General features: G+C 36.6%; 1 protein-coding gene across 6 annotated transcripts in view; it reads left to right on the top strand.

Annotated features, from left to right (window-relative positions):
• Nucleotides 1-22,484, top strand: part of NDUFAF2 (NADH:ubiquinone oxidoreductase complex assembly factor 2) — a 184,693-nt gene that overhangs the window by 93,214 nt on the left and 68,995 nt on the right. For 5 of the 6 annotated variants that reach the window (XM_049707948.1, XM_049707951.1, XM_004275185.4 and 2 more), the window contains one exon: nt 14,794-14,883. In XM_049707948.1, the coding sequence (XP_049563905.1) occupies nt 14,794-14,883 (90 nt within the window). Of the gene's footprint in view, nt 1-10,416; nt 10,532-14,793; nt 14,884-22,484 lie in introns of all 6 variants that reach the window. The other variant, XM_049707952.1, reaches the window with a different exon arrangement.

Here is a 22,484-nt window from a genome sequence, read left to right as displayed (position 1 = left end):
TTATTTTTTTTCTTGTGTGGTATAGCGTAGAGCATTTTCTCTCTTATACTTGTCTCTCTGTAGTCAATCTCTGTTCTTAACCGTCTGACCCCCTGAGACCACCAGTATGTCTCAGATCGGTAATAGCCAAAGAGAAAAGTTGTTGCTATCATGCTGAGAATTGTACATACCATGTGTCTTGATATGCCTCTGGGAATGTGAGGCCATTAGGTTGTCTGATGTGAGTCATAGTGAAAAAATATTGGCACCATTGAACCAGACTGTGAGCAACTTGAACCTTCTTTTTCTTTCTCCCATATATAGTAAAGTGTTTGACTTATGTACTTTGTGTGTGTGTGTATTTATAAAAATAAATATTTATTATATATATAACTATACTTATAGTTATATATATTTTAAATGAGGTGAAGAATTTGGATTTTTGCTTTTAAGAAAAATACATGCTGGGACTTCCCTGATGGCACAGTGATTATGACTCTTCACTCCCAATGCAGGGGGCCCGCGTTTGATCCCTGGTCAGGGAACTAGATCCCACATGCATGCCGCAACTAAGAGTTCTCATGCCACAACTAAGGAGCCAGTGAGCTGCAACTAAGGAGCCCGCGAGCCACAACTAAGGAACCTACCTGCCGCAACTAAGACCCAGCTCAACCAAATAAATAAATTAAAAAATATATATATAAAGAAAAATACATGCAGTAGGATCTTAAGTTTTGTATAGAAAGAGTGATAGAGTTGTGATACAGTAAAACTGTGTTATAAGATCATTCTCTTCCTTCTTCCAGAAAAGACATGAGATTGAAGACTCAAAGATGAAGATAGAGGCATAAAATTGCAGTGAAAGGAGAAAGTAAAATCAGGGTGAGGGAATAGTGGAGCCAGATATGAGGCTTTAATATAAACTCTAATTACCTGCACATTTTCTAAGAGTGGACCACAAACGCAACCCTGAGCTTTTTTTTTTTAATATGTTTGCATATTCTTTTTTTAATATATATATAAATTTATTTATTTTTGGCTGCATTGGGTCTTCGTTGCTCAGCGGGCTTTCTCTAGTTGTGGCGAGCAGGGGTTACTCTTTGTTGCGGTGCGTGGGCTTCTCATTGCAGTGGCTTCGCTTGTTGCAGAGCGCAGCCCCTAGGCACGCGGGCTTCAGTATTTGTGGCACACAGGCTTGCAACTCTGAGCTTTGTAGCAGCTGATTCAAAAGAGGACAACCTTCCAGTCAGAACTTCACGATGGCTATGAGATCAATCGTCTGTACAACTATTTTGGAGGAGTATGACTAATTTTTGATTTATAAAAATAAAAATAGCTTCAGTCATCAGGGTGTGTTCTCTCTATCACATGACTCTACCTTCCTCCCAATTGGTTTCATTCATAGGTAGGTTTTCTCCACAATGTAGCGTAGCTGGCCTCAGCAGTTCCAGGTCTGTATGGTCTTTATAGCTCATGATCACAGAGGTTGAGAGTCTTTCTTGGAAGCTCCAGCAAAAGTTCTAGGAACATGCTTACTGGCCCAGCTGGAGTCATGTGCCCATCCCTGACATACTTTTTGTGGCTAAAAGGATGTAATACTGTGGCCAGACTTAGTTTACATTCCTACTTGTAGATGGAGGGGTGATAGCCCCACCAAACTCAGTGGACAGAACAGGATCAAAAGGAATGGAATAATGAATGGTTTCCTAAAGAAAGGATTTCTGAACAATAAAGAATTGACATCAATATAGTATGGTTAGAGGGGTTTTTCTATTAATATAGGCATGAAACAAGAAGGGCCTGGGTGAGGGTGGTGGTGTAATAATGAGATAAAAAGAATAAATTAGAGGAAGATAAATATGTGTATATGTATTTTGTTGAAAGTTTGCATTGTTGGGGAGGGGAGCAGTAGTAAAATCAATTGAAGTTGTTTAAAAATTGAAAAAATTTTTGTGATAAAAAACACAATACTGACCAATTTAACCATAAAAATGTAATGTTAAGTATATTCATCTTGTAAAAACAACTGAAGTTTTTGAATTAAGAAATGAGTAAAGTAATAGTACTATCAAAAGATTTGAGAGATTTAAAAGGAAAAGCAGTTGAGGCTCAGGAGAGGTAGATGTCATAACTACTGATTAAACAGGCTGGACCATAGGTTTCCAAGTCCTGGGGAGCCAATAAAAGAGTCCTGAACAGGTGATTTGCAAGACAAAAGGAGGTCTTGGCAACCTGGGCAGTTGACATCAACATTAGGCCATAAACAGGTCTCAGTAGACCATGGAATCAGTGTAAGGGAGTAGGGTCTGTCTTTCCACCAAGAATAGGCTCTGTCCAGATAGGTGAGAGCAGTTATGGTTACAATGTATATGGGGCAGAAAGAAGCCCCCTTTCCCTGCCTGTAACAAATTGGGCTCAAATCAGGATTTCAGGAGCAGTTTCTAGAACTGAGATACAGGGAAAAGGCCAAGGGACAAAACCCTTTGCTATTTGATTAGTACTAGCAATAAAAATGACTTCATATTGATCAGTTAGCTTGGGGTATCTTACATGTTTCTCTGCCTCAGGGCAAAATTCCCACTGATGAGAACTTATAGGGCTTACCATGAAGATAGGACAACCTCAAGGGCTAGATACTAAGGATGTATTACAGAAAGATATAGAACTCTGCGTAACAGAAGTGTAAGGACATCCAAGTTCATGATTGGAGCTCATTAAGTGGTTAGGGTTATAGATGTAATTGTGGTTATTTTCATCATAGAGATAAAGTTAAAATAATGGGTTCTAATGTTGTCTCCTATATCATTGGTGTACCTTTAATGAGCCACTGCAAAATAGCAATACATCTCATCATTTTTGAGTGTTCCACTGTGTGTAGTGCAATATTCAAATTCCACAGGACAAGGCAGATAGATGTTCATCAGCTCTGAAAAGGGGGAAAGGTCTATCCAATATTGCTTTGTATCAGAATTCTATTTCTTTATTTGCCTTGGAAACTACAGTGAGAGTCTTAATGCTTTTTTATGTTTTTGTATTATAGCAAGTTCCCAACCTACAAATTACTTGAATTCCAAAATTCCACATAAGCAGCTTGCTTAAATTCAGTACATTTTTCAACAGTAATTGTGTTATAAATGACATTTCATTTTCCAGAATAATTCACAAAACCCTTTTAATCCTCAGTTTATCTGAATTACTGCATGTTAACAGAAACACATTGGTTAGCAATGGAATCAAGAGAGATGCAATAACTCTACAGGTTTTTAACAGGAGACATGAAGGAGAAAAAAAAGAGACAATATATATGAGAAAATAATTTTTTTCAAGTGGGTTTAACTCAGCTGAAAATTTTTTCAAGTGGGTTTAATAACAAATGAAGAAAAGAGCCCAAATTATCCATTAGTCTTTCTGAAGGGCAAGGAAGCAGGTGGTATTTTGGATTATTCCAATCCCTTTGCCAGCCAATAGATGGTGCTGTTGTCATACAACAGTTAAGTTGCTCTAGGCCCAAAGCGAAAGGAGGATGTGGGAAGTGTGTCAACTAAGTACCATACATATAAATGTTGCTCAATAAATATAATTCTGCTCATCTTCTAAATGAGTCAGATAATACTGATGAATAAAACCGCATTAACAAAATGTTATTGATATGTTGCTAAATTAGACTAAATTATGTGATCTCTAGATGCTGGAAACTTAAAAAGAAGTAGCAAAGAGTAGGAAAAAATATTAAGCTTTATCATTTATTACTACTAAAACAGAATTTTTAAGTCCAATTATTTGATTCTTTTGTAGGTAATATCCTGACATGCATTACCAGTATACTCTTGAATAGAGGCAGTCCCCACTTTTATGTACACAGTAATTTTGGAGATAACCATCTTAAAGTAATATTACCATTTTACAGATCTTCACTATTTGTAACTTGTTTTTCTTTATCTTTTTTAATATCAATGGAAAATAAGGAATAAGTAGGTAAAAATAGCAGAATGAATGGTCTTTATTGCAACCCTGACAAGCAAAATGAGACCAATCTTACCTTTTCATGCTCCTAACAGCCTTCTTTTTGGTGAAATCACAGTTTATTAGCGTGTCTTTCTACCAGTGAATCTGGAGTAGAGAATGAAGGTAAAATTTATGTCATCTAATTTTGTCTTTTTAAATAAATTTATTTATTTACTTTATTTTTGGCTGCATTGGGTCTCGTTGCTGTGCGCAGGCTTTCTCTAGTTGTGGCGAGCAGGGGCTACTCTTCGTTGCGGTGCACGGGCTTCTCATTGCGGTGGCTTCTCTTGTTGCGGAGCACGGGCTCTAGGCGCACGGGCTTCAGTAGTTGCAGCACACAGGCTCAGTAGTTGTGGCTCTCAGGCTCTAGAGCGCAGGCTCAGTAGTTGGGGCACACGGGCTTAGTTGCTCCACGGCATGTGGGATCTTCCCGGACCAGGGCTCGAACCTGTGTCCCCTGCCTGCCTCAACCAGAGAAGCTCTGCTTTGAACAGTTTCATAAATTCGACCTCTATTAAAGAAGGTGTTTTTAGAGACAAGAGTTTGAAAATTATTGACACCTCTGCCTCTTACCAACTGAGCCTAATTTTTATACTCAGAAATCTGGTTCACAATTACTTGTACAGTTCCTGTTAAGCTGATGAGTATCAGGTTTTATTAAGTGATTATGTGGTCTTTTTCTATATCAGAATAGATTTCTGTTCATTAGTAAGTAGTCCCTGATGGTAACCAAATTAAATAGATTAATGAAGGGTATTAGTAATTTCATGGACTAATAAATAAATATGTATATTTTAAAATTAAGACTAATGTATCACAAAATGTACTTTATTTATTTTCACTAAATTATCCATATTTAAAACTGTCATATATTCTATGAGTTACTAATGGTAGCTAACAGTGCAGTCCTTGATGCTTTTAAGATTTTTTTTTTAATTTAATTAATTTTTGGCTGCATTGTGTCTTCGTTGCTGCACGTGGGCTTTCTCTAGTTGCGGAGAGCGGGGGCTACTCTTTTTTTTTTAATTTTCATTATTTATTTATTTATTTATTTAATTTTTGTCTGTGTTGGGTCTTCGTTTCTGTGTGAGGGCTTTCTCTAGTTGAGGCAAGTGGGGGCCGCTCTTCATCGCGGTGTGCGGACCTCTCACTATCGCGGCCTCTCTTGTTGTGGAGCACAGGCTCCAGACGCGCAGGCTCAGTAGTTGTGGCTCACGGGCCTAGCTGCTCCGCGGCATGTGGGATCTTCCTGGACCAGGGCTCGAACCCGTGTCCCCTGCATTGTCAGGCAGACTCTCAACCACTGCGCCACCCGGGAAGCCCCTGCTTTTAAGATCTTTGATAGATGACCAAGTACTATTTGATTTCTGTGAAACTGGATCTAGAAATTTCAAATGTGAAAATAAAGTTTGGGCTAGGCCCAAGCTTTACAAGTGGCATAACTTTATAATTCTCTAAATTCTGATAGTATTTGCCACTTTTAAAAATTAATTCCTGGGCTTCCCTGGTGGCGCAGTGGTTGAGAGTCCGCCTGCCGATGCAGGGGACACGGGTTCGTGCCCCGGTCCGGGAAGATCCCACATGCCGCGGAGCGGCTGGGCCCGTGAGCCATGGCCGCTGGGCCTGCGCGTCCGGAGCGAGAGGCCCGCGTACCGGAAAAAAACAAAACAAAACAAAAAAAATTAATTCCTTCAGTTTCTCTCTTTACCTCTCTATTGACATCCCCAAGTGTTCAAGTTGGATTCTCAAAGTGGAAATCAAATACTTGATTATATTGGTTTATACCACACTGTGAGTGTTTGCTAATTTTGAGAGGAGAAAATACTCTTCCTTTTTCTATTAAGGGTGTACCATATGGAATTTGCTTGGTTTAGTTAGCAACTTTCACTATAAAATGGAAATTTTTTTCCAGTCAGTCATAAATTTCCTCATTATAAGATAGTCTTTTTAAAACCTGGAATTTCCATGTGATAATAGCTTAAAGCCTATTTAATTTGGCTACAAAAATTTTTTACCCCCCCTTTATTTTCCTTCCTTTTTTATGTGTATTTAAGACATTTAACTCATCTGTCATGATTTAGATGTAGTCACAGCAATCACCTAATGTTAGTTTTTTGTGTTATTTTCTTAAATGCTCAAATTCTCAATATAAATATACTTTATACATTGAAGATAATTTAGCTTTACAAAGAACTGTAGAATGTATTAGATGAGTAAAGTACTTTCAAGATACTGATTTCCTACACATCAATGAAAACCTGAAATAGCTGCTTCTCTTTCAGCTCTTCAAAGTGAACACATTGTTACATGGACTAAATAGTATGAATCCATCATTTGAATTTTTCTTTTTAATAATTACCTCTTTTGGCGGCTGAAGGGCAAGTGTAATACAGCTGCACTTTTTCTGAGAATCAAAAATTCCTTGCAGTTTAGAAAATAAATGATTTTTTACATAACATTTAAGTGTTTTTATTTTTAAAAACATAATAATTTTCAATGTTTGATTTCCACAGTAATGGAAAGGCAGTAAATGAAGTAAAATACTAGACATTTCTAAGACGTATGTGCTTGATTTGGGACTAGAATCAGAAATCAGAAAACCTGTTTAATTTTTGACTTTGAATCTTTCTAGATTATTTTAATAGACTCTTAATATATATTTGTTGGTTGAATAACATTTTGGAACTTTAAATTTTTGTTTGCTTATAATATTACTATGGAACTCTTAAAAAATAAATAGTAAATAAGAGTTTATTGTCCATGTGGAAAGCACAGATACAATTTGCATTAGATTCATCTTTTTTCTTAAATTGTGATATTCTTCCTATGTACTTTCAGACCTAAATTTTATTGATGGCTTTTGAAAAATTGATGAAGTCAGATTTAAACAAAAGAATATTGGTGTGCTATAAACTTGCCACAAAATGTTTATGCTAATAGAGGAAATAGGTCCCTTGGGATTTTCCTGCTGTTTTTCTGGGTGTAGTTTAAGACCTTTCAGCTTTTGGGTCCTGAAAAGTTAAACCATATTATATAAAGCATTTTAGAATAGCCAAGTGTTTTAAATAATTTTGGATTTTCTAAGATAGAAGAAGCTGAGATTCCTTATGGGAAAACTGTAAGAATGGGGAAGCTAATAAGATTTTAGGTAGTCCATTGAACTAGTTGGCAGTCTTAAAAATTCTGAAAGCTTATCTGGAAGTTCTCTTTAATTGCTTTTAAAAAAGTATTACCTGCTGAGACCTGCTGAGATAGTCTTCCATGCTCACATAAATATATATAGAATATGTCAAATTATAGACTCATCACATTTTCAAGTAGGAATGCCTCATTTGATCACTCTAGGAAAATAATAGCTTATGATAGTTATGAATAAAATGTTAGTTTTTAATTGGATATCTGTAATGATACCATGTGCAAACTTTGTAAATGCTAATTTTAAAATCTTAAATGGAAAATGCGTACTGTTGGGAGTCAGAAAAATACTTAGGTACAAATACTGGCTATATTACTTTAATTAGCCATGTATATTTGGATAATCTCATCACCTAATGCCTCTTTTGCCTCATCTCTAAAAGATTGTTTTAAAGATAAGAGATAACATATGAAAGGCACCTAAACATTGCCTGGTACGTAGCAGGTTCTTAATAAAAAAATGCTTCATCTGAGTAACTTCAGTCAAATTATGCTTTAAGTCATATGGGAAAATGACTTTCAGTGTAAGGATTCTTATTTTAGTACTCTTAATTGATGTTTTTAAAAAAAATTTACGAGGGTTCAGAATAACAAGGTTTAAAGTCCCCAAATCTAACATACGTAGTATGGTTCTTGGCTTTCAATAGCCCTTGCTTTCATATATTATGCATTGACACTTCTAAGCCTCCTTTCGTATGCAAAATTCAGTCTTTTATACATCACTACGCAAACTGATTTAGAATTATCACCTGGTTTGCACTGATCTCTGCCACTGGGGTAAAGGGCCAGACATCAGTCAGACAGAAAGGGTCTTACCTTGGCCATCCTACCTACTTCATTACCATTCCTCCAAGCCAGGGGCTCCTGTCAGGCATCAAAGGCCTGAATCTTGCTTGTTTTCAGGGGGATAGCTGTCTCAGAGATGTGTCACTTTACTCAGCCCAATCTCTCTTTCCACCCCAAAGTCACCTCTGAATTCCATTCATCTCTCCTCGCAGTGCCCCACCAGTGGGAAATATTGGGCTGGAAGTGGACAGCTGGTTGAAAACCCTCACCAAGATCACACGTGCTAGTGGGTCACGACCAATATAGGCCTTCACCTTTGATTTGGTACTGATGGAAGAAAATTCCTTTTCCACTATAATAGATAGCTTGTGAGTTCTGATGCTTCAAAATTTAAAGATTAAAGCCTGCTTAAATATTTTCCCTGGCCTGTGTGGATGGATTAAGGAAGGAGCAGTGGCCCAGGGAAGGAGAGATGTCTAAGTCTGCTGTTTCATTCTTCTGGACCGTTGGTGTCACCTGCCTCAGACTGGTACCTGTCAAGGGTCTTACTCATCAGTAGGATCACTAAGACCCTAGGAAGGCAGTATTTGAGGTACCAAATTAGAAATTTTATAAATTTCTAACCCAACCATCCTTTTAATGTGTAAGTCTTGTTCAGCTTTCAAATGTGTAAGAACACAGTGCAGGTAGAGGAAAGGGAAATTCTTTCTAAATAAAAAACAAAAGACAGAATCTCCTGCCATTAATGATTCTTGCAAGAACCATTCTTTATCAAGATGGTTACAAAATGATGATTTTCCAGCTCTGGCACTTGCTGCACATTTACTCTTTAGCACTGTGGTAAGCAGCAGCTCCTTTATCTCTATTTATTTATTTATCCATCTATTTATCTATATCTTTAGTAGTTTACCTTTATGGGTTCCTTTTTTCTTTTTCTTTTTTTTCCAGTGGTATATAGTTCTTAAGCATTTTGGTCTCAGGATCCTTTTAAACTCTTCACAATTATTGAAAAAGCTTTGTTTATGAGATATGTATTAATATTTATCACATTGAAACTGAAACAGAATTTTAAAAGTGTTTAATTCATTAAAAATAACCCTAATAAATGTAATAAATGTTTACAGAAAGAATATATTTTTGATCAGAAGTAACTATACTTTCCAAAACAGAAACATTTAGAGAAAAGAGTAGCATTGCTTTGTTTTACAGATCCCCTAATGTGTGGCTTAATAAAAGACAGCTAGATTTTTCATATGTTTCCTCATTCAGTATGTTACTATATCACATATCATGTAGCCTCTGGAAAACTCCACTGTACATTCATGAAAAAATAAAAGTGAAAGAGACAAATAACATCTAGTATTATTAAAATAGGTTTGGCCTCACAGACACCTTAAAAGAGTCGTAAGTACCCCTCAGACTTCCCTATCACACTTTGACAATTGCTGGTCTATAATTCCTGGATTATTTTGGTGCTCAGGTTATCCCAGATTTAGCCAGTGTCAGCTAAGCTGGCCCTGAAGCTGGCCCTTAAGTCCTTGTGATAGGCCCCTATTATCATTGTTTTTTTCTTTCTTTTTTTTTTTGAGAAATCTTATTTTCTGACATAGCAAGATGCTCCAGGCTCATCTTGAACCCACCCTGCCCTAGGCCTGGAATCAGCCATTTTCCTGAGGAATCCTGGTTTCTTTTGATGGATAATGGCGTAGAGGCCAAGATTTGGGCTCTAGGGGTCCTTATTGCTATTAGGGTCTTTGCTTCTAGGCTCTTTCTGCACATAGAACCAGGAAAATATATACATATGTATGCATGGAAATACATATATCTGTGTATAAATACTTTATCTTATTTATCATAAGTAACTGATATCTCCAGTTTCAATCTGACCCCTGTACTTTTTTACCTTTCCCCATTACATATCTGTATGTCCTTCTACAATGAGAACCCTGCTTCCAATAACATTAACACATTTACTCATTTGCTGAATCATATAATATATCTAGAGTAGTTTCAGAACTGCCTCGCCCATACCACTACAGAAAACAAACATACTACAAACAGTTCAGGATGTGTTTGCAGTTCTTTTCCTTCCTGAAAGTAAGGGTACATAGGCACATACCACTTTCTTTTCTTTCCCCATTCAGTGTGGTTATGTTATTAGTCTGAAATAAAGTTGGGTTTATTTGTTGCAGTTTGCTTTCATTTCCTTCTTTTTTTCCCTTTCACATCCATGTTGATTTAATTTTTTGAATATACAGAACATTAGCATGCTTTCAAACTTATTGAGAAGTATATACTCAGACGAGTGCCACTCCCTTCCTACTTCTAAGATCTCTGCCCTCTTCTTTCAAACATAACATAAGATTGTACATAACATAGGATTTTATGAAATGAAGGGTAAACACAATCCAAGCAAGACTTTGATGTTCATCAGCTGTTTCCTATCCACAGGAATTTCTTACTGGTATGTTGGTTCCTTTGCCCTGTATCACTGTATGTTCTGCTGGGCCTGTCTCTATAGACCAGTGTGGTTTTCGAAATGTGGTCTACAAGATGACTTCAGCAGGTACAAAGACAGCCCGTTACATTTTTAAGATATATCTATTTATGTATGTTTGAACACAAAATACAACTAGTGTATTTAGTCAGTGATTTCATGGGTTTTTTTGGGGGGAGGTAAAGTAAAAAGTGAATATTGAAGAAAAAAGCAAGCCAAATTAAAGAAAAATATTAGGAATATAATACTACAAAGTGTGACCAAAATTGCAAAGCTGGCACTTGAATGACTGAAGTTGAGAACTCTGCTCTAACTCCTCTTTCCTGAGTCTGTGTCCAGGGTTCTTACTCTATCCCAGAAACCCAGTAGAACAGATGAAATCCATCTCTTATCTAAACCCATCGTCTACCTGATACCTGAAAGGGAATCTTGCCTTTTTTTCTTTTAACTGAATGGATTCCTTTTTTTTTTTTTTTTGCGGTACGCGGGCCTCTCACTGTTGTGGCCTCTCCCGTTGTGGAGCACAGGCTCCGGACGTGCAGGCTCAGCAGCGATGGCTCACGGGCCCAGCTGCTCCGCGGCATGTGGGATCCTCCCAGACCTGGGCACGAACCCGTGTCCCCTGCATCAGCAGGCGGACTCCCAACCACTGCACCACCAGGGAAGCCCCATATTTTTTTAAATAAAGGAATAGGAAACCTGCTATCGTCATAGGGCAATTAGTTCAATGGCAGGTAGCTTTAAATTTTTTTAAGTTTGGGAAATTGTACTGTTACTTACCCAGTCTTTAAATCCGTATACCATTGATCATTATGATCTACTTGAATTCAAACTTTTATTTTGACTGTTTTAATTAAATCTAATATTGTTTAATATTAAGTAAAACACCATGTAAATATGGTGTTTTACTTAATACTCATTGAGTACGCCACTGTCAATTGTTTATTATTGTATTAGGACTTATTAAACCTATACATATATTAGATTAAAAGTTTTTGTTATTAAGTTAATTTTTTAAAATTTATTTATTTTATTTATTTATCTTTGGCTGCTTTGGGTCTTCATTGCTGCGCGCGGGCTTTCTCTAGTTGCGACGAGCAGGGGCTACTCTTCGTTGCAGTGCGTGGGCTTCTCCTTGTGGTGGCTTCTCTTGTTGAGGAGTACAGGCTCTAGGCTTGCGAGCTTCAGTAGTTGTGGCTCGCGGGCTCTGGAGCGCAGGCTCAGTAGTTGTGGTACACGGACTTAGTTGCTCCGTGGCATGTTGGATCTTCCTGGACCAGGGATCGAACCCATGTCCCCTGCATTGGCAAGTGGATTCTTAACCACTCGGCCACCAAGGAAGTCCCTAAGTTAATTTTTAAATGTAAATTAGACCCTAAAATTTTAACACTTGAGTAAGTACTTAAATTTGCTCCATTTACTAGATGGAAATTTATTTTGCTATGAGAAGTAGGATTGTCTTTACAACTCTTGTATGAAAGCATATTAGGATGAGCAAGTGTACAATTTGTGCATAATTTCTTACTCAGTGGGAGGCATAAGTTTTATTCCCAATTCATAAAAATTGTACAGAAGGAGTAGTCTTAAAACAATTTATTTGGAGGGAAAAGCCCATATCTGATTACCAAGAGTTTATTCAATAAATTAATGGCCTTATTTTATATTGCTAAAGATGTGTACATGCATTTCATAAACTTTTGATGTCATCTATTTGTAAACAAAGGTTTTTTTCAGCAATTATCTGTGACTAACTCATGAATTACTCTTCCTGTCTTTCCATATACACAAAAATAGGTATGAATTTTGATTCTTAAAACTCTTAGGATACAAAGGAAGTTTATAAACTTGAGGGTAGGAATAAAAAGTTAATTTTTATGTCACAGACATATAGATATACTTACTTATATATGCATTTAGTGGTGCTGCTGGAAATGGTAGACCTCTCTGTTCTCTCCCTATGCACTAAATTTCATTGACATACACTTAAAAGCTTATAGAACACACATGTACTTTCAGAAGGCCATCTGTTAGCATTTCGTATTTTAGATGATAATTTTCTTTTCTGTACTTGTTATTGCTAAAAAGATATACTTACATCCTGGTATTTAGATAAGGAATATATGAAGACACAGATATTTTGACTCTTTCAAACATTTTGAAAATTGTAATGTAAACATACTTTAGTAAATTTAGTCTATGCTAAATTTATGGTAACTTGTTATTATGATGTGTTTATATATTTGGATATAAATAGCCTTTTAATAAAAATATATGTATATATGTTGAGCCTCTGCTATGAGAGTAGTGCAGCTGTCATTGTTAGAGGCTCCTTTTACCCTAATTCTTGTCCCTACACCCTGGGGACTTTACTACTAATCCCTTGTCCTCCTGTGTATTTATTGGATAAGATAAGCAAAAGGTAACTCCTCTTTATAAAACTTGGAAAACCTCTGTATTAGGATTAAATCAGCCCAGTTAAATGAGTCCATAATAAAATGCAGAGATTCCCTGAGCTCATCTCAGAGTTATTAGCCATTAATGGCTTGTCTAGGAAATTCTAGCCTTTCACTTACTATTACTAAGGCAGAGGAAATAAAACTAGCCACTCAGTATTCTTAGGCTACCCTTTTGTGTCTCCCTTTCTCCTGCACAGTCACTCCTAGAAATTTCCTTGTCTTCAATTGAAGGATTTTTTTTTTGCCGTACCTTCCTTGCGGCATGCGGGATCTTAGTTCCACACCAGGGATGGAACCCATGCCCCCTGCATTGGGAGCGCAGAGTCTTAATCACTGGACTGCCAGGGAATTCCCGAAGGAATTTTTTAATGTAGAATTTCAGGTAGTTTAGGAGAGAGATTTGCAGTCAACAAAGTCAATTTCTTGAATTATGTGACCCAGTCTATTTTGCATAGTGTAAGGTTGGCCTAGGAGTGGGAGGAGAAAGTGGTATTTTGCAAGGCCCAGATTTCTCTCCCTGACTGTTCTGACCATTGTTAAGCCATACTTCTCCTCTCATCATTACCTACCAATACCTTCTCTGTTTTAGCCTGCATTCCCTGGAGTAGGCAGGCACATTTTTTAACTGTTGGGAAATAGAAACTTACCTGGTTTCCTCAGGATCAAAGTTTCAATGACAAAGTAATATGTTTTGAAATCACCATTTTGACAAAGCTGCTGCTGCTTTGAAAGGTTATAATCAAGGCTCTTTTTTCTAATTGATATATAGTTGTTTTACAATATTGTGTTAGTTTCAGGTGTACAGCAAAGTGTTTCAGTTTTATATATATACATATATATATGTATATATATATATACTTTTCAGATTGTTTTCCATTATAACTTATCATAAGATATTGAATATAATTCCCTGTGCTATACAGTAAATCCTTGTTGCTTATCTATTTTATGTATAGTAGTTTGTACCTATTAATCCCATATTCCTAATTAATCCTTCCTTTTCCTCCCTTTCCCCTTTGGTAACCATAAGTTTGTTTTCTATGTCTGTGAGTCTTTCTGTTTTGAAAATAAGTTCATTTGTATTAGTTTTTAGATTCCACAAATTAGTGATATCATATGGTATTTGTCTTTCTCTTTCTGACTTACTTCACTTAGTATGATAATCTCTAGGTCCATCCAAGTTGCTGCAAAAGGCAATATTTCATTCTTTTTTGTGGCCAAGTAATATTCCATAGTGTGTATATATATATATATATATATATACCACATCTCCTTTATCCATTCATCTGTAGATGGACGCTTAGGTTACTCCCATATTTGGCTATTGTAAATAGTGCTGCTGTGAACATTGTAGTATATGTATCTTTTCAAATTAGAGTTTTCATCTTTTCTGGATATATGCCCAGGAGTAGGATTGCTGGGTCGTATGATAACTCTGTTTTTAGTTTTTTAAGGAACCTCCATATTATTTTCCATAGTGGGGCCATGAATGTTGATTCCCTTAGGCAGTAGCAGCAGCCACTGGCACCTCTGATATATATACCTGCAGAGTTTGAAGGAGTTAAACATTCTGTTGTTTATTAAAATGTTTTTTATTGGCCTGCAAATTAATTGGTTTCTCTTTTTCTGTACACAGAATCTAGACTTATTCTACCAAAATTAATTTTGCATACAATGTAGGAAATTTAAAATTTCTGAAGTAGTTTAGAAACTGCTTTTTCTAATATACCTAATTCTAAATGGAATCTATTCTTTTCCCTGTTAATTCTCTTATCATAGGAGGAGGTGTGTAATATCTAAAGAGAAAATATTTCATGTAGTAACTACTGTATCATGGGTTCATTTAAAAATGTAATAATCACTTTTGTCTTACAGGACAAACTATTCGAGAGAAAAGAATTGTAGAATCAGCAAATAAAAGAGAAATAGACTATGAAGTAGGGGATATCCCAGCAGAATGGGAAGGTAAGTTTCTGCTTTTAGTAGTGTCTTTTGGAAGGCAAATAGTTTATACACAAAATCAATAAGAACATAACATTATTTCATGTTGTTTGCAAAAACTTTTACAATCTGAATCCATGAAACTTTTTTTAAACTTTGCATTTCTTTGAGAGTTGTGAAGGTGCTACATTTTAGTAAGGGAACATAGTGAAAAGAACTAAGAAGCATTAGTAGAGCTGGGACTAGGGTGAGGCAAGCAAAGTTTCTTAGATGCAGAATTGAAGAAGGCATTCACTTTGATATGCTGGCCCTGCACTTATACAACCTGAGGATCTGAATTCTGTTTCTGGCACTCTACCCACATGCACGTGGGAAAGTAACTCATACCGCTCAGTCTTAGCTTCCTCTTTTATAAATTGTGGATAATACTTGCTGTAGATGCCATTTGGAATATTTGTTCAACTTACAGTGACCCCATTAATTGCCCCCATGTTTAAACAAGGATGGACACTTACTTGATCCCTGTCAGGACTTTGGAATTAAGGTAAAAAAATGAAAGGAAGAGAAAATAGTAGCAGTCTTTCCATAAGGCTGGAGTAGTATCATATGAACTTGGTAGCACATGGGTGGCTATCTTCAATCCACTATCTAAACTTTGTTGCAGAAAAAAAACTTCTTTATCTACTAAGAAGAAAATAGAAACCAGTCTGCAAAGAGAAGTACAGTTAACCCTTGAACAACACAGGTGTTTGTTTTTTGTTTTGATTTTTTTGTTTTGAACAGCACAGGTTAGAAGCAGGTCCACTTATACGCAGATTTTTTTCCTTAAGTTCATACTATGGTATTACACGATCTGTGGTGGTTGAATCTGCAGATGTGGAACTGCAGATATGGAAGTCCAACTGTTAAGTTATAGGTGGATTTTTGACTACGAGGGGGTCAGTGCCCCTAATCCCTGTGTTGTTCAAGAGTCAACTCTATGTAGCAAGGCAGAGAATATTTCCTATGTTTTCAGCAACTTTCCAATTCCCAGTTCCATTTCTTTCTGAATGAAGTTCATCTGAAAGTCTGCCGTCAGGTTCTAAGTGCCATCCCACATCTGTGTTATAAATTTCCCCTTGTTTATTACCAGTTCTTAGCCTAGTGCCTGGCACATAGGAAAGCACATAGTAAGTGCTCAGTAAGTATATATTAAATACTTGAAATCTAGCTTGAGTTAACCCTTATTATTTGAAACTAAAAGAACCTTAACTAAAATACCAATACCTATCTTATATATCACTTAACATTTGTCAAGTGTTTACCTGTATACCTGGTATTATGCCATTGCTTTACAATCATTATATTGTTTTAATTATCACAATAATCCTATGAGGTAGACACTGTAGTCCCATTTAATAGGGAATCTGAGTTCTAGAAAGATGAGATAAACTGCCTGGGTAATACAGCTACACACTGTAAGCAGTGGACCCTTTGCTTCCTGGTGGGTTTAGCATTATACCTAACATATGGTAGCTATAGGCATTGAGTTATTTTTATGTCAGCATGTGAGTGTAAATATTTTCCTGGACATATCTTTTCCATTTTTCTTTATTAGCTATGAAAATAGTAGAACTATGAGAAAAGAACATTAAAATGGGTAGATACCAGGGACTTTTTGAAGAAATACAGAATATAAACTGACAATGTCCAGGAGTAATTGAGCTTTCTTACTTTTTAAAAAAATATTTATTTATTTAATTTATTTTTTTTGGCTGCGTTGGGTGTTAGTTGCAGCATGCGGGATCTTTGTTGAGGCACGCAGTATCTTTCATTGTGGCGCAGGCTCTTCATTGTGGCCCGCAGGTTTCTCTCTAGTTGTGGCACGCATGCTCCAGGGCATGGGCTCTGTAGTTTGTAGCACACAAGCTCTCTCGTTGAGGCACGTGAGCTCAGTAGTTGTGGCACGCAGGCTTAGTTGCCCCGCAGCGTGTGGGATCTTGGTTCCCCTACCAGGCGTCGAACCCATGCCCCCTGCATTGGAAGACGGATTCTTTACCACTGGATCACCGGGGAAGTCCCTGAGCTTTTTTATTTTAACAGACTCTCCAGTGTTATAAGCGACATTTGCAATTCTCAAATAATGCTTGCACCTTCTTATAATGAACCTATTTTATCATTTTTTCCAATAGTAATATAGAATTAAAATGTTTATAGAAATAAATTAAGTTATAAATAAATAGGTAGTGACTCATTTTTAAGCGTTTGAGACTTTCAGAGAATTAGAATGAAATTCTAATGCTTTTTATGGCTCTGTCCTGATCTTAATAATTTAGCATAACCCTCCCATGGGGCACACCCTTAAAACAAATGTATCAACCAAACATTGAAACAAAAATTATTTTTATAGTGTTGTATATCAATTAAATGTAAAAAATAAGAACTCCATACCATGAAAAAGTAAAGTAAAATATAAATAAATACACAAAACACTGTATACAGGAAAGGAAAGAAAAAAACTTAAAGCGAATAGTGTCAACCCCAAGTGAATCTAAAGTATTTTCAGGTCCAGATGAATACTGTATTTGTCAATTGTTAGTAACAGAATACAGGTACCCACACGCTGCATTTCCTGCCATGATATGTATTAAACGGTTCACCCTTTTCATTCATTTATTTAATAAACATCTATTGAGGACCTCTGAATTCATGGAGTTTACATTCTGGAGTGGGAGAGTGGGTGGAAGAAAGATAATAAATCAGATAAATAACTATATAGTATGTTAATGGCCACAGAAAATAAAGCAGATAAAGGGAATAGGAAGTGTTGTGGAGGGTTTTACAGTTTTAAATAGTATAAAGAAATGGCCTTGTTGAGAAGATGACTTTTTAAAAAAAGTAAATTTATTTATTTTATTTATTTTTATTTTTGGCTGTGTTGGGTCTTCGTTGCTGCACACAGGCTTTCTCTAGTTGCGGTGTGTGGGCTTATTGCGGTGGCTTCTCTTGTTATGGAGCATGGGCTCTAGGCGCGTGGGCTTCATTAGTTGTGGTGCGTGGGCTCAGTAGTTGTGTCTCACGGGCTCTAGAGCGCAGGCTCAGTAGTTGTGGTACACGGGCTTAGTTGCTCCACGGCATGTGGGATCTTCCCAGACCAGGGATCGAACCCGTGTCCCCTGCATTGGCAGGCAGATTCTTAACCACTGTGCCACCAGGGAAGCCCCAAGAAGATGACTTTTGAATAAAGGCAGAAGGAGCTGGTCATGAAGATAAGTAGCAGAGGAGCATTCCTGGAGAGCTAGTGCAAATGCCCTGAAGCAGGAGCATGCTCAGGTTTTTAAGGAACAGTACGGAAGCCAGCGTGACTGGAGTAGAGCCAGAGGGAAGGTAATAAATGAGGTTAGAAAAGTAATAGGTTGCTCAATCTTGTAGGCCTTATAGGCCATTGTAAGGACTCTGGCTTTTACTCTCAGATTGGAAGCCGCTGGAAGGTTTTGAAAAGAGTAGTTGTATGCCCTGAATTATATTTAACAGGATCAGTCTGGCTGCTGCATTGCAAAGAGACTGAGGAGGGGCATAAAGAAAACTTGGAGACAGTATGCTCTTGTAATAACTCAGGCAAGGGCTAATTGTGGCTTGAACCAGAGTAACAGTGAGAGTGGAAAGAAGTAGTTGCATTCTGGATCTCTTGTAAAAGTAGAGCCAATGAGATTTGCTGACAGATTGGATGTGCAATGTGAGAGAAAGAGAGCAGTCAGTGATGACTGTTAAACTTTTGGGCCTCACCTGGAAAAGTGCAGTTGCCATTGACTGAGAGGGGCAAGACTGGAAGGAGGACATTTGGGGGGAAAATGAGATCAAGTTTGAAAATGAAGTTTGAGATATCTATTAGATATCCAAGTAGAGGTATTAAGTTGTATATAAGCTAAGAATTTGGTGGAAAACTTTGGGCTGGAGATAAAATGTGGAAGTTGACAGCAAATAAATGGTATTGAAAAGCCAGGAGACAGGATGAGATCAGGGAATGTGTGTAAATAGAAAATGAGAAGTTCATACCATATGATCCAGCAGTCCCACTCTTGGGCATATATCTGGAGAAAGCCATAATTCAAAATATACATGTACCCCAATGTTCATTGCAGCACACTTTACAGTAGCCAAGACATGGAAGCATCCTAAGTGTCCAACAACAGAGAAATGGATAAAGAAGATGTGATACGTATATACAATGGAATATTACTCAGCCATAAAAAGAATGAAATAATGCCATTTGCAGCAACATGGATAGACCTATAGATTATGATACTAAGTGAAGTAAGTCAGAGAAAGACAAATATCATATGATATCGCTTATATGTCGAATCTAAAAAAATGGTACAAATGAACTTATTTACAAAACAGAAGTAGTGTCACAGATGTAAAAAACAAACTTATGGTTACCAAAGGTGAAAGGGGAGGGGGGAGGGATAAATTAGGAATTTGGGATTAACATATACACACTACTATATATAAAATAGATAACCACTACTATATATAAAATAGATAATAGGACCTACTGTATAGCATAGAGAACTCTACTCAATATTCTATAATAACCTGTATGAGAAAAGAATCTATAAAAGAATGGATATATGTATATGTATAACTGATCCACTTTGCTGTACACCTGAAACTAACACAGCATTGTAAATCAGCTATACTCCAGTAAAAAAAAGAAAAGAAAAGAATTATAAAGAAAAAAAAGAAAGAAAATGAGAAGTTCCAAGACTGACCCCTAGGCTATAACAGGGTTTAGAGACAATGAAGACAAAAAAGGAGCAGCCAGAAAAGTGGGAAATAAAAGAAAAAGTGTCAAGGAGGAAGAAGTGATCAACCATGTCAAATAAGGACGAAGAATTAATTCTTTGCTTTAAGAACAGGAAGTCACCGATCCTGATAAAAATAGTTCTGCAGAGTGTTAGGAACAAAAGCCTGATTAAAAAAAAAGAATAGCAAGAGAGAATTTGGAGAGAATAAGTATAGATAATGCTTATGAGGAGTTTATCTGTAAAAGAAGGGAGAGTGTTGAGGCAGTACCTGCATGGGAAAGTGGAGTCAAGAGAGGAATTTTATTATGTTTTGTTTTAAAGACAGTAGAAGTAACCAAATTTTGTAATAGTGATGAGAAAGTTCCAGTCAAAAAGGAAGCATTAATGATGCAGGAGGAAGGCCTTGAGAAAGCAAGATGGGACAGGATCTAATACACTTGTGGAAGAATTGGCCTTTGACAAGAGCATGGAAAGTTCCTCAGTAGTAGTAGCAGAAAAGTAGAGTATATAGTCATAGATGCAGGTAGATCATGTAGTGGTAATAACTTGTATAAATTCTCTGTTGATTCCTCCAAGTGAAGCACAGAGAGATTAAATAACTCCCTAAATACAAATAGCAGCTATAGCCAAGAACCCAAATTATCTGTCTCCAAAGTCTTTACTCTTAATATTATATTGTATTGCCTACTCCATAATGATCAGGCTAATTCCTGCTTATCCTTCAAGTATTAGGGTAGACACGGATTCCTTTGGACATCTTTTCTGACCCTACCTCTCACCCCCTAGTGCTTAGTGGGATGTTCCTGTTTTTGTTTTTCATCTCACTTGATGCCTCTCCGCAGCATAACACAACACACTGTAGAGTATTCCCTGTTTACTTATCTACCTCCTCTACCTGGACTTGAAGATTCTCTAGTGTAGAGTCTTTACCTTGCTCATCCTTGTATTCTTAGGGCCTAGTTCAACACTTAACATAAAATAAGTGCAAGCTCAATCAATATTTGGTGAATGAATGCATTTAAAATTGAAACTACATAAGGAAGAGACATTTTGGGGACTTTGCTGATTTGCTGAAAATAGTCCATTTTAAAAAGAAAGACATGGAATGGTACACCAAAGCAATTGGTTCCTAACATAAAGGACACTCAAGGTTCAGATGTGGGAGATAGTATAGTACTAGCTAGTATACTACTAGCTACTGAACAGTCTTACAAAGTTTCAGGGAACCTTTTAAGTTTAATCCATGGCATGATGTGTAGTTCTTATACAGAGCCTCTCAAAAGCTTTATCTTCATAATTCAGATCACAGTGTATCTTCCATCTTTTTCCTTTTTTGTTATTTTGTTAAGTTTAAGCTAGTTTTTTGTTGACAGTAATAAGCATTATTAATGAGAACCCTAAAATACACACAAAGTAGAGTATAATAGGAAGAGACAGAAAGGCTCTGATCCAGTATGTCTTTTTAATGGAATATTAATCTTTACTTAATCACGCATACTCATTAAAATATAAAACTAAATTTCAGAATAAAGTCAGGTAAAAATTAATTTTTAGACATATTAGACCATACCTGTCTATCATTAACACAATTAATAATGAGTATCTCAGTATGAAATATCATATACACTTTTATTGCTTTATTATTAATAATTAATAATTGTTTAGCATGCTTTTCTCAAGCCACAGGAACTCCCCACCAATAATTTTCAAAATAAACTTCATAAAATAATATATATGGCATGATGCTATCCTTGTGCCAGCATCAGAAGACCTGGGTTATGCTCAGGTCCTCCAATGTGCATTTACTACCTTGGTCATTTTGGGCAAATCTATTTTACCTCTGTTTTTCATCTGTCAGATTAAAAGGCTGGGTTTGGTATCCTTTAAGGCCCCATCTGTCTCTAATATTCTATGATTATATGACTCTAGAATTATCTGTAATCAACTTATGTCCCAACCCAGAGTCTCTGGACCTACTGTATAACCAAATTGCTTGGCTGGGAATTGCTGAGAGTTGATGGTGATCTCCTTCATTAGAGGATAAGATAGCTGCATATATTAATTATCTATTGGTACATAACAAGTTACCCCAAAAGTTATAGGCCTAAAACAACAAACATTTATTAACTCACAGTTTCTGTGAGTCAGGAATCTAGGCATGGCTTAAGCAGATCTTCTGGCTTAGGGTCTCTCACAAGGCTGCAGACAAGGTGTTGGTCCTGGCTGCAGTCATCTCAAGGCTTCTCTCAGGGCTCATCTACTTTCAAGCTCATTCACATGGTTTTGTCAGGCCGTAGAAGATTTATTTCCAAGCTCACTCAAATGGCTATTGCCTGGTTTCAGGTTCTTCCTGGCTATTTGACTTAGGGCCTTAGTTCCCTGATAACTAGCTTTCTAAGTCTTGATATCAGGTACTGTTAGTCCTTCTTTTTTGAAGTTATTTTGGCTCTTCTAGGCCCTTTGCATTTTCATATGGATTTTAGGATCATTTTGTTAATTTCTATAAAAATGCCTCCTGGGATTTTGGTTGGGATTGTGTTAAATCTATAGATCACTTTGCAGGGAGCTGACATCTTAACAATAAGAATCTTCTGACCCCTGGACATTATATATCTCTTCATTTAATTTAGGCCTTCTTTAATTTCTCTCATCAAAGTTTGTAGCTTTCATTGTACATATATTGCACTTCTTTTGTCAGATTTATCCCTAACAACTTCATATTTTTGGTGCTATTGTTATGATAATGTTTTTCAAGTTTAATTTCTGATTGTTGCCATCAGATAAATATTCAGTAGGTTTTTGTATATTGATCTTCTATCCTGTGACTTTGCTAAACTC

This window comes from Orcinus orca, chromosome 3 (genome assembly GCF_937001465.1).
Source record: "Orcinus orca chromosome 3, mOrcOrc1.1, whole genome shotgun sequence".
Classification (NCBI taxonomy): Eukaryota; Metazoa; Chordata; class Mammalia; order Artiodactyla; family Delphinidae; genus Orcinus; species Orcinus orca.
This window is presented reverse-complemented; position numbering and strand designations above follow the sequence as displayed.